This window comes from Castanea sativa, chromosome 7, assembly GCF_040712315.1.
Source record: "Castanea sativa cultivar Marrone di Chiusa Pesio chromosome 7, ASM4071231v1".
Taxonomy (NCBI): Eukaryota; Viridiplantae; Streptophyta; class Magnoliopsida; order Fagales; family Fagaceae; genus Castanea; species Castanea sativa.
In genome coordinates, this window is record NC_134019.1 from 43495815 (window position 1) to 43508882 (window position 13068).

Genomic DNA, 13068 nt, shown 5'->3' on the forward strand with positions numbered 1-13068 from the left:
TATGTTCAGATGGTAACATGATCTTGTATAAGATCTTCGTCTGAGAAGTAAAGCAAGGCACATAGCACAGGAAAAATATTTCAGGCCAGGCTCCAAGCCCATAAGCAGCAAACCTGATCTTAAATCCATGACAGGCAAGATAAAAAAGAACACGTTTAGCATAACAGCTCAACGTCCATACAAAAGCCATAAGTTGCAGTAATCATTTTTCCAGCAGTGAATGTCCAACGTTCACCAATGATCCAAGCTTTATACCATCAGCTCATATAATCAAAGAGAAGCTGGCAACCAGCAAAGGAGGCTAAAACCATTTAGACAACCAATAAAAAGGCAGTAATTGGCCTACAAATGTTAAAACCTTATATTTTGATAGCAAATGGCAATAACAACTTGATGATAAATCTGACCTCTTTTTACAATCTTTTATCAATTGGCAATTCACATGCCAGACCTAAGGACAGTATCATAAGCTTTCTCTCTCTCTCTCTCTCTCTCTCTCTCTCTCTTCCCCCCAATCCCCAAGAAAAACTCAAAGACATGCAAATGCCATCTTCTCACTGCACATCCGTAATCCATAAATCCTATCTGCTATCAGGGAACTTAGCCTCGTATGCCTGGGGCACCTGCATGCATTTGTAGAATTTACTTGTAGTTTTACTATTAAGGACTATGTATTAAAATAAACAAAATAAAATGAAGTGAGAAAATATAATTACCATATAAGTTGCAGTAATCATCTTTCCAGCAAACCATCTACCATGGAGAGCACGTTGTGCAGCAACTGCACCTTGTGTATTTTCAAATCGCAAATACACAAAACCAGCACTGTTCCTGTAATCGTATATACAACAACAACAACAACAACAAAGAGTCCCAAATTTTTGGGGTCAGTTATGGACCCTCAACAAACTAATTAGGTTCAGTCACATGTATTCTTTTCCTGTATTCTATTCTATCTAAATATATCGAGAAAATTTGAAAGAACGAAAAAAAAAAAAAAAAAAAAAAAAAAAAAAAAGGGGGGGGGGGGGGAAGAGGTGGTCCACACAAAGAATAGCTTACTTGTCTACAAATATATGATTCAATTTTCCAAACTTCAAACATTCATTTTGAACATCTTCTTTGATGTCCAACTCAAAATCTGGTTCCGTCTGCAAAGGGGGATATCATTTTGAACATTATCAGCAACAGGAACAAGAAAGGAAAATTACTTTAAAAAAGCATGCCCCACCAACCTCATCATTTGGATCAAACATATCCTTCAATAATAAACATTCACTTGGAACACCAATTGTATCAACAGTTGGCAAAGTAGCAATGGGAACTTGAAGACCTGAACCACCAAGTCCAGCAAGAGCAGGAACAAGGGGAGTAATCGGAGATACTGCAGGTGCAGCTCCTAGAATAGGCACTGTTGGTAAAGTAAGGCCTGTGCTATTGACAACTGGAGTGCCAGCGGAACCAGCAACGCTTCAAAAGAAAGGAAAAAAAATGTAAGAAAAAAGAGGTCTATTTCAATATACCACAACAAACTAGGAAGAGAAAAACCTAGGTCCAGAGCCACTGCGGTCCAACTTCTGCATGAGAAGTGCTCGAGATCGTGCATTCAGAGACTGAGAATTAAAAGAAGAATTGTGTCAGCTTGGCCAATAATTTATTTAAGAGAAATAAAATAAACAAACAAAAAAAAAATTGTGAATAACAGACCCACCAGAAATTCAAAAGAGAGAGAAAGATCGGAAATTGATAACTTACAGAAGGAAAATGTAAAACTTACTTGAAAATGCAAATGAAAGAAAAGGAGAAATAGGCTCAAAAACTAAAACTTCTAAGATATCAAAATTATTGTTGACAGAATCAATTAAGATTAACATAAGGTCATGATACCTTTTTTTCATGATATAACAGCAACACCAAAAACATGCTTTAGGTAATACACCCTTTAGACATGTAAGAACAATCAAATACCTTAGAATTTGATTATCAAGATTGATTATCAAGCCTAGACTTTCAACCAACTTCAACAAAGAGAAATCATTTTTATTATTTTTATATTATAAATAATAATAAATAAATAAAAAGAGAAAATGGAGGTATAACTAACCAAGCCACCTCCTTCATCATCATCAAAATCACCAGAATTTGCTCCAACATCTTGCATTCCAGCTTGATCAGTAAGAGCTGAAACCTGAACAGGAAAAGAAAAGAAGGGGGATAAGGAGGAGAGAAGTCAGGTAAAAGATCATATTCAAAGTAGAAGAGCCTATAATAAGAATTTTTAATACAGCATACAACATTCATTCATGCAGCACTGACAGAAGAAGAATGCCATCAAGTTTTATACAGAAGCACATGCCAAGTTACTAAAGACCAGTAACAGCGTATTAATTGTTTGATTTGAAAGCATTGATCTTAGAAAGGACTCTGGATCACCAAGTAAAACTCTTTGAAACTGTTGTATTAACTAATACGCTGTTACGGAAAGTAACAGCGCAAAAAATGTGAAATGACAAGAAGCTGGTAATAAAACAATGAGATTTGTACACTGTTGTTTCAGACTCAGTGCATTGAAAGATTGAAAGGCAATACCTTGATAAGCCGACCCGCAATCTCCAACTGTTGATTCAGACTTAGTGCATTTCTAGCGTCTTCAAGACGTGCAAACTGCAATAAACAACTTATTCAGATAGCCTACTAAATCAGGAGGAACCTTGGTGTGCATATAATATGCCATCTAGAACATCAGTAGAGCCAAGAACACCATATTAAGATATTATACCAAGTGATTTAGATAAAAGCTGTATGTGATGTTGAAGCCGATTATCAATCTATAAGAGTAGAGGACTAATTATATCATTCAAAGCTTCTCATGTAGTTAACCATGCAAAACTGTGTTGCATAGAAATTTTAAGTGCTGCATTTTCAAGCAATTACACAAATGTTTCATAAATAGTACTCACCTGGACAAAGCCATATCCTTTGCAATGTCCAGTTTCATCAACAGGCAACTGCACCAGCTCTACTTGACCAAATGCTTCAAAAACCTGTTCAAAATAAAAGCAATGGATCAACAGAATTCAGTAAAGAATAAACATATCAAGAATCCAAAAAGAAGTAACAATCTGATACAGAAACTAGATGCAGGTCCCAGATCACATGGCTAGATGTTGAAAGCCCGTGTCAGCCCAACTGATTAAAAAATCCTATTTAATTTATGGCCTGTTTGGATGTTTAAAAATGGAGGGGGAGTAGAGTAGAGGGAGGGAGAGTAATTTAATTCTCTTGTTTGGAAGTTTTTTAGAGAGAGAGGGGGAGGGATTTGGAGGGGTTTAGAGGGGTTTCAATTACCTCTAATCCCTCATTTTTAATTCCTCCAAATTGGAGAGATTTGGAGGGAGAGTAGAGGAGCTAAATTATTTATCAAATGAATTTCCCAATTCACCCATTTTAAATTTACGAAATTACAAATCAATTATATAAATAATATTTGTTTGTTTGCTGAGAAAATTTTAGCATTGACTTTTTGTTTGTTTCCTGAGAAAAAAAAAAAACGCACATAGTCTAAGTCTTCTTCTTCATCAATCAGAAAATCCACCAATTCCTCGCGAAAGCCAGAAGGCCCAGAACCTCCGATTCCGATTTCAATTTCATCTCCGATCCGAATGAACAACAGACAACAAACCCAGAGACCCATTTCAATTTCAACAACAAAGTAAATACACAGAGAGAGAGACAGAGAGCCACGATGCACTTGATCGAAGCCATGATTGCGGGTCGGATCTCTTGCGGCGTGGTGGTTCATCTACGCCTGTGGGTCCATCGGCGCCGCCGTCAAGCTCAACTGTGGCGACGCCGATATCGCTTTCGACTAAGCCTGTGGGTTCCACCATGCGAAGAAGCCTGAGGCGTTTGGGTTTTGCTACGGAAATGGATTCGACGGCAGATGAAGGAGTTCGTCGAACTCGTCTGGTTTCGACAAGGACGATTCCACCGGCGAAACCACATCGGCGGCGATCGCAGTAGGAGTCTCCGGAGGAGGAATCTTTGACTCCGTGCACTGCTCAAGAAAGTTCATCAACGCCCACTCGGATTCGCTCCGGGTCATCGGACTCGAATTGATATGCCGCCGGTGCCGAACCAGAAGGAATCGGCGATTTCATCGACCGGAAAATCTTCGCCATCTATGCAGAGCCATTTTTACCAAGCGATTACTATATAAATAGGTAGTTGAAAATCTTGTAGAGAAAAAAAAAATATTACTAATAAAGAAGAAAAAAATATTTAATTAGATAAAAATATTTAAGAGTTGAAATCCTGAAATTTTCTTTTTTCTTTTTTCTTGGCATCCAACCAGCGAAAGAACAAATAAAAAATAAAAAATAAAAATTTGCTTTATTAATTAGATAAAAAAAATTTAAATAGGGGTAAATTTGTCTATTTAAATCATTTTCTCTCATTTTTATCATAATTTTTAAAATATCTAAATAAAAGGAAGGGCTAATTTCTCCCTTCCCCTTCACTAATTTTAAAAACATCCAAACAAGGTGGAGGATGATCATTCCCCTCTACTCTCCTCTCCACTACTCTCCTCTCCTCTCCTCTCCTCTCCTCTACTCCCCTCTACTCTCCTTCCTCTCTAAACTTCCAAACAGGCCATTAGGGATACAATTTTAATTACTTATATTGTAATTTGGTTGTTTACTTTCCAACTTAGTTCAGGTATTCATTTCATTTTCTTTCTAGATTAGTAGAATTATTTTTATTAGTCAGAATAATTTCCTTTCAGTGTTAAGTTGGTTAGTTTAATTGAAGGACACCTTGAGTTCAGCGTTATTGACAATTGGCTTGCTTAGTAAAATTTCTTTTGGAACATTTCCAGTGGTTTGGTGCTGACTCCAGCCAACACTAGGTGCCGACTCCTAGTTTTTTACATTTTCTTCTTTGTTTCTTTTATTGCGATTTTTTTTTTCAGTGTTCGTTATGCATCAAATTTGGTATCAGAGCTAGGTTGTTCTGTCTCAATGACAAGGCATGATAACCATAACATAAGAAAAATAAATCAAGAAAACCAGTGAGAAGACTAAAGGGAATCTTTATAGCTGAAAAATCCTCACACTCTTACAATAAATTAAGAATTTATCAAAAAAAGGTAAAAACAACAACAAAAGCATATGATTGTAACAGGTTGAAACATCCCACACAGGTTTACCACATTGCAACCTGCCTTAAGGTTAGTCCAATCAATCAACTCTAATAACTTTCGCATTGTAATAATCCTATGGAATGACTGCAAACAAATTATGCTTACCTGACGAAGATCAGCTTCAGTTATGTTGTAATGCAGATTCCCAACATACAGCCTTCTGGCCCCTCCTGAATAGGGGCCTATAAGCCCACCTGATACACCAGCCACTGCTGTAGTTGACTGGACCAGATTCTTTTCTGCTTCTGATGGTTTTACCATAACTGGTTGACCAAGAAGAGGAAGACCAGACAGTGCTATTGCCATAGGGACTGACATTGCATCATAGAACTCAATATAACTGCCAACAGAAACAATTTTAGTATAATCATAAGAATTGCACATATAATAATACTACAAGCGCCAGACACAGTACTAAATTTAATGAGTACAAACTTAAAAATATTTCACTTCCCTTCAAACCAATCACCCCAGGAAAAAGATTAACGTTGTATCACAATATATCAAATATCTAAAATATTCTACTGCAAGAAACTAGGGTCCTTGCACATCACTTTTCCCAAGTTCTAATCAGAACTTTTCCCCTAAATGATATAAATCAAAGGTGAACATAATATGACAACATTCATTCTGCCAGATTTTGGACTGGTGCCACTCGTGTTTTATCCTAGCTATGGCAAACAGGACATTCTATATATTTTCATAGACTATTTTTTCCTGTCTACAATACAGACGGATCTCCAAACCTATGTGGCGCAAATTTCTGCAAATCCCATATCTACTGTAGTTTTTTGCAAATCCCATATCTACGGTAGTAGAAGGTTTACTTTCTTTAATGAAATAGCTTCATTTATTGAACTGAAAAACAAAAATGTAGCAGCAATTTTAGGATTTAATACAATATAAAATTTCCAGAAATTTAATATTTATTGGTTATGTTTATGTATGTATGTATCTAGGTATGTATGTGAACTGCAAAACAATTTCAACTAAGATGTATTCAGGGAAAATAAAACACACCCAACTCCCTTGGATCGTCTTGAATTGCGGTCCATTATAAGGCGCACGTCTCGAACCTGTTAATTGTGCTCTCCAGATATTAGAAAGATGAGAGACAAAGAAACAAGATAACAATTTACAGTGGAGTGTGAGAAAAAAAGAAAAATCAACTCATAGAGCAACATTCCTCAACACTCAAAAGGAGGATGTGAGCAACGGATAGAATTAAATACAGAGTTGAAACTGAACACTTTCTGCCTCATTTTACAACGGATCATTGCCTAAACAAGTGGGGGTCACTTACTCCAGATTTTGTTTGCGTGCATTCAACCAAGGCAAATGTCAAATTTGAGAATTAGGATGGCAATATGATAAAACAGGGTAAAGGGCTTCAGGCCCATCTTCTTGAAGAGACAGAATATGTTAGCTCCACAGATGCACAAACTGCTAGTGAGAACCCTACAACTCCTCCCTTACCTACTCTACAATAGTTGTTTTTTCTATTCATTAAGTTACACATGCACACAGAGGATTTTGACTTTTGAACCTATGATCTTGCCATCCAACACCATTTTTTAGGGATAGCTAAATATAATTATATAAACAACAAACCAAAAAAATAAAAATGGCAATACCAACCTTGCCAGCCTTTGAGAAGAACTCGTACACATCTCTTTCATTTGCCTTCAAACAAATCTTCAAAATAGTAAGCCAAGATAATAAGTCAGACCTCAAGTTGTCAAAATTAACAAAAATAATACACATGCCAAATGCATTTGATTACCTGGTAAGCAAATACGGTCCTCTGATCCCGTTCAGGATCAGCCTCTGGTTCAGCCACTTCCTCCTTTTTCTCTTTATATCGTCTGCAAGGAATGAAAAAATGTGAAATATAGACCCAAAAAATTCACAAACTGATAAGTTTGTCAATGAATAATTCTTATGGAAAAAACAAGCTGAGCCAGAACACTCTTAAAGTGAAGAGTAGCATAGACATTGTTTTACTCCTTGCAAAAAATATGTATATGTATTTAATGTGGCAAAATTGCCTTGGATTGCAAACGAAAAGGAAGAAAAGAACAATCCCAAAATGGCAGCAAATTATTCTCCACTATGTGTAAATAGGCCGAACCCAAGTATAGTCCTGCAGGGAACTACACAAAGTTAACATGAAATTACCAATGCAGGCAGATTCAGAAATTTAAAGATTGCTTCATCTTAAGATTTGATAAGGACCAACCTGGAGAAAGACGTGGCAATTAAAGGTAATGAAAACATTGGGACCAATATAATCATAAACGGAAACAGCATCATGTTGTATTGATGGCAGTACCCAAGGACCTAATTGCATTAACTTGGAACCTGTTAAAAGCTTATATTTCCACACAACAGATAGAACAAAATTGAGACCTTAAAAATTAGGTCTACAGTCCTATATTCATTTGTAAACCCATACTTTTGACATGATCACATTATACCCAGGTAAGACAAAAAAATGGAAATGCACAATCCAATCAGTTCTTGGTAATGATTATACAGAAAGCTTGGGTTGTAGGGTCTCATCATTGGGAAAGCTAGATAAATAAGACACCATTCACAAATTGTATAAAGTTTCTAGTCAGAAAATGCAAGTACTTGTAAGGAGAGTATGAATGGGCAAAGAAAATTATGCAAGATATCCAAAAAAGTCTCTTCAGAAGCAATGACTACTGAGAATGGCAATCAATTCCATAGTTACACTTATATTCAATCAAAGCATTGCTAACAGTGAACAAGACTTTGAAAAATACATAAATAAGGAAACTACAGGTCATCTAAAACCTAAAACTTCAAGACATGAAATCAAACATATCAAAAATTAATTAATATATAATATATGCAAAAGAATTATGGCAATGGCTTAGCCCAAATAACATTCTATTCCCCACAGGCATCAGAAGATGAAGTGCTTCTCATAAGCAAAGCTCATCACTCCCTCACCAGCATTTCTGCAACAGAATAAATACAATTAAGCTACTGAGTTTAAAGGTGGAGGATAACAAAAATCATAACATGACATCACCACCACCGTCAAAACCTCTAACATCAAAACCCCCAATCTTGCAATGCAAGCTTTTAGAGAGATTCCAGAAACTTCAAGAGAAACATTAAAAACCCATGACCTGTTCCTGTGCCTGGCCCAATTGCCAGAAAGACCATCTGAAGATTGCTCTACCATATCTGCGAGTTCCCAGAATCTAATGTTCAATATGCAGAATTTTTAATACTATTAAATAGCATAAGTAACTTTATTAAACTTAAGTACTACCAGTCAGAAAATTTAATTACATAATTGTATAAACCCCGTTATACTAGCGAGAATTATACTTGGAGGAAAGAATGAACCACCCCCCCACCCCCCTTCCTTAAAGGAAAAGAAAAAAAACAAAAGAAAGTAGTTGTCAAGTTGGATGTCAAACACAAAACATCTGTCTACTTTGCTGGACATAGAACTAATGCTAAATAAAAGGTGAAAAAATAAATTTCGGCACCTGGACTTCAAAGGAAAAGGACAAACTGTTTCCCAACAAACTGAGCTTACAAATATGCAAGTAGCTGCAGAGGCTTCCATCCACAGCATTAAATGCATACACTTTTCTATGTCAAGTTAAATTCAAAACACCCCCAGAGTGTCCTACATATGTCTTAAATAAGTATCTCATACTAATTCCACATATCAAAGTAACTAAGGAACAGAAAGGCACATTGCAAGAGTTAAGGAGTAGACCAGGCCTCACCCTACTCAAAATATGTTAGCATTGATTTTCCATAAACCCAAATTATGACTCGAGAATGTGGACTAGGTTGCCTCTTAACCACTCAAAATATTCTCATAAAATAGATTGAATAGTACCAACCAACCAACTTTGCCCCAATTCTCAAATTAACATGCTGCATAGAGAAACAATGTCATGTGAACACAAGCATACATGCCAACAACAAACCCCCCCCCCCCCCCCCCCCCCCAAAAAAAAAAACAAAAATATATAAAATAAAAAAAGGAAGAAGAATAAGGGACAGATACGGGATAAGAAGACTTCGATTAACAAATCCCAGCATTTCTCTTCTCCTACATGACACATGAAGACATTGCATTTACCCCAAAAACTAATGATGATTACCAGCATGAACTTGCAATCAAACTACAATCAACTAAAATACTAAATGGCTAAAAAAGCAATGTAAACTCTAGCATGACAAGGAAATATGTTGGGACTGCGGAAAGACAGAATAGATAAGAGAGTGGATGGGAAACCTACAGGTATATCACCAAAAAAACAAGAATGATGAGAAGATGGTGCAAAAACAAACACAGAAGCAAAACCACTTAAACATATGAGGGAAGACGGCAAAAAAAATAAAAAGAAAAAAAGAACTAATCAACCTAACAAATTTTTGATACAACGATAGTTGGGCGTGGGGAATTTGAAACCTAAATGTCTCTATTGGAAACAGCAGGAGTTGCTAATTGAGCTACAAGGCTCTTGGCACTAATCAACCTAACAAATCAAAATACTGTAAAACATTAGCAGAACCTAATGGCTCAAAATCTTTAAGATATTAGGCTATAAAGAAAGAAAGAGATCATAGAAAATGGACTGTGTTTTAATTATGAGGAACAGCTAAGATGAAGTTGAACAATATAAATATCATATTACCAGTGCTTACAGTTTCCATGAAGAACTTTTCCAACTGACAACCCATGTCTTAGAGAACCCAGCATCACACAAACATCTCCTCTCTAGGACAGGTAAATGTTATACTCATATAACTTCAACGCAGTGACCACAGTTAATTACAGAAAATATCACACAATGGAACCCCACCTCAAAATATAATGAAGTGTGTTTGAACAAGAGTGAGGAAGACAAGCAGATTATCCTTATATGAAAACAAGATGACCACAGCATAAAACAAACGAAGCTTTCTGTGCAACGATGCATGACACACACCCCTCAATCAAGGCCTATCTTTAAGCCTTAATAATGGAATTCAAAAAAGTACTTGCACCATCAGTACAATAACATTCTCAAGCATAACTCATACATTGAGAACTGAAACCAGCTGCAAATTAAGTACAAGCTTTGCTTTCAAATCACTGATACAAAAATTGGGAAAACCAGCATTCCATCTTCTGTCTAATACGTTACTCATCAAGACAAATGACCTATGCACTCTCACTTTTGGGTAAAAAACAGAGAAGGGGAAACCAACTTTCTATAATATCTATATGCATACCCAAGGTTAATATACATAGATATTTAGAGCACTGTAGTAAGGTGCCAACATATTGAACCTACCTTTGTCTTGCTTGAAACAATAACACTCTAAAAACTCAATTTAGAGCACAAAATCAGAAGGTGGACCAACCTAACTGCACACTACTTACAACAAGGTTCTGAAAGTCACAAAAAGTTTTTGTCATGTCTCACAAGAAATAAACCTATCTCCCAAAAAGTACCTAGACTATCATTGCTTGAAAGCATTACCACGCTTAGGCACTTAATGTAGCAAACTCAATCTTTTCATTCAGATTTAACTTAACCAAATGAGCAAGGTTGATATTGTGTTTAGTTATCCCTTTTAATTTATGTGAGACTAAATGAATTTTGTTCTTAATTGTTGCTAGCCAGAAGACTAGCAAGACACATAATACAGTAGCACATAGCCTATATAAATTCCCATTGTTTTGCAGTTATACAACATCCAACACCAAACATGCAGTTTATTCTAAGAGTCCCAAAGATAAGATAAAGAAAATAAACATAAACACACCTGCTTTCTCTGTCCCGTTCCCTTGACTCTCTCTCCCTTTCTCTTTCTTTGAGCTCCTTGTCGCGACTCTTCTCCCTTTCATCACGCTCACCCCGCTGTCTTACTGATTCACTCCTGCTTCTACGGGACCGTTCTTTCTCTCTCTCTTTGTCCTTCTCATTCTCGCGGTCACGTTCCCTCCTATCTCTTTCTCGATCACGATCTCGCCCCCGCTCTTTCTCCCTATCCCTGTCTCTCTCCTTCACATTCCCATTCCTCTCCTCTCTATCCCTATCTCTCTCCTTATCCCTTTGTTCCCGCCCACTCCTATGTCGATCCCGTTCCCCATCTCTAGACCGTGAACGGTGACGAGATGAACCCCTCTCTCTTTGTCTGTCACGATCACGCGACTCATCTTCTGATCTCGATCGCTTTGAACGCCGCTCCACATCATCATCCCTCTCATCACTCCTATGCTTCGAACTACGACTACGCTCTTTATCACCAGACTTCTCAATTTCACCACCTCCATTAACTGCACCTTCCTTCTCTTTCCCCGGCTCAGGATTCTCAACAGTTTTCTCTAAATAATCATACGCGTCAAAATCCATCACAACCTTATCAGATAATCCCACACAAACCACACAGATAAAAGTTTATTGCACCTGATATCTGCAACCAATAGATTTACATATCAAAATTTTTAAAACTGAAACCTCAAAAGCCATAAAACAGATCGTTATAGTTGAAATAATCAATAAGTTAAATATTTCACTCCCAAATAATCCAAACAGCATACTACACACACAATGAAAACACATCTCTCCTTTTCCCTCCATATCTCGGCAAACAAACGCATCACTTAATGCTACTACAAGTATTAAAAAAATATATCTTCCACAAAATGTTTATTACCATTAATTTAGCATAAAAATCAGATCTAAGCCTTAATTTTAATAATCAAACATAATTTTCAATCTAACACTGGAATTACTCAGAAAAAAATAACAAACCCTAATTAAAAACCAAAACCTAGAAAGCAAAAACAGATCATTCTAGTTGAAATAATCATCTAAGTTTAAAAACGGAAAAAAAATATTCATCTAAGTTAAATATTTCACTTCCAACTAATCAAACCGTATTTTCTCTCATTATTCCCTCCATTTCTCAGCAAACAAACGCATCACTTAATGCTATACCTTCAAAGTAGTCAAACTCAGTTCCATTACAACTACAACTAAATAGATTAATTTATTCTAATCCACAAAAATTCTATACCTTTAATAACCAAACATGACTTAGATACAATAACAAGCCCTAATTAATAGCCATAAACCTAGAAAGCAAAAATCTAAGTTAAGCCACACACAAACAATCAAAACGTATTTTTCTCTCATTTTTCCCTCCATTTCTCAGCAACCAAACACATCACTTAATACTACAAGTAAACAAATAATTCATTCTTCCACAAAATTTCTACTACACAAAATTGAAGCCCTGATTTCAATAATTAACCCTAATTTTTAAATCTAACCATCAACAATAGCATAAAGTAAAGAAAATGAAAACAAAGAGAGTAAGAGAGGGTTAGGGTTTTGGTTTTGGTTTGCGAAAATTACCTAAAGAGAAAAAAAGAAAAAAAAAAACCAGAACGAAAAACGGCGACGTAGAGGGCTCGAATCGAAGACGAAGAAGAGAGCGAGAGCGAGAGCGAAATGGAGTGTGAAGTTGCTCAGAGAAAGCTGAAGAAAATAGGAGATTTCTCGAGGCTTAAAGCGCGAGCTAGTGTAGAGAGATTTTTATTTTGTGTGTGTTTGTGTTTCGGGGGTTCTGAATTTTGTTGTATCGCTGCCTAGGGCAAGAAAGGTGAAAACGTGAGCGGCACGTGACTTTTATGTATATTCGGGTTGGGAATTGGACTGGGATTGACCCGATTGGGTTGGGCTTTGAGGACCGGGTTAGTTTGGGCAGATAAAAATTGTTAAGTGTAAAATATTATTTTGGTCCCTAAACTTTATTAAAAAAAAAAAATTTATCCCTAAACTTTAAAAAATTCTTTTTTTATTCCTAAA

General features: G+C 36.3%; 1 protein-coding gene across 2 annotated transcripts; it reads right to left on the reverse strand.

The window, feature by feature from the left end:
- Positions 1-337: 337 nt before the first annotated feature.
- On the reverse strand, positions 338-12855 carry LOC142643323 (uncharacterized). 2 transcript variants are annotated; one of them, XM_075817891.1, is made up of 14 exons: positions 12616-12855; positions 11018-11668; positions 6987-7068; positions 6842-6898; positions 6224-6279; positions 5309-5543; positions 2961-3044; positions 2590-2664; positions 2105-2188; positions 1549-1613; positions 1236-1470; positions 1063-1151; positions 717-831; positions 338-623 (listed from the first exon to the last, which is right to left on the reverse strand). In XM_075817891.1, exons 2-14 carry the CDS (start codon positions 11605-11607, stop codon positions 582-584), a joined length of 1809 nt encoding a protein of 602 aa, XP_075674006.1. In that variant the 5' UTR covers positions 11608-11668; positions 12616-12855; the 3' UTR covers positions 338-581. The 2 variants fall into 2 exon arrangements, with proteins under 2 accessions (XP_075674006.1, XP_075674007.1); XM_075817892.1 differs by lacking the exons at positions 11018-11668; positions 12616-12855 and adding an exon at positions 7252-8127.
- Positions 12856-13068: the final 213 nt, after the last annotated feature.

Coding starts and splice junctions, on each gene's coding strand:
- LOC142643323 (XM_075817891.1), bottom strand. CDS start 11,607: ATGGATTTTGACGCGTATGATTATTTAGAGAAAACTGTTGAGAATCCT. Junction 2,189..2,589: donor TTGCGGGTCGGCTTATCAAG/GTATTGCCTTTC, acceptor TTTCCTGTTCAG/GTTTCAGCTCTTACTGATCA. Junction 832..1,062: donor AATCATATATTTGTAGACAA/GTAAGCTATTCT, acceptor ATACGATTACAG/GAACAGTGCTGGTTTTGTGT.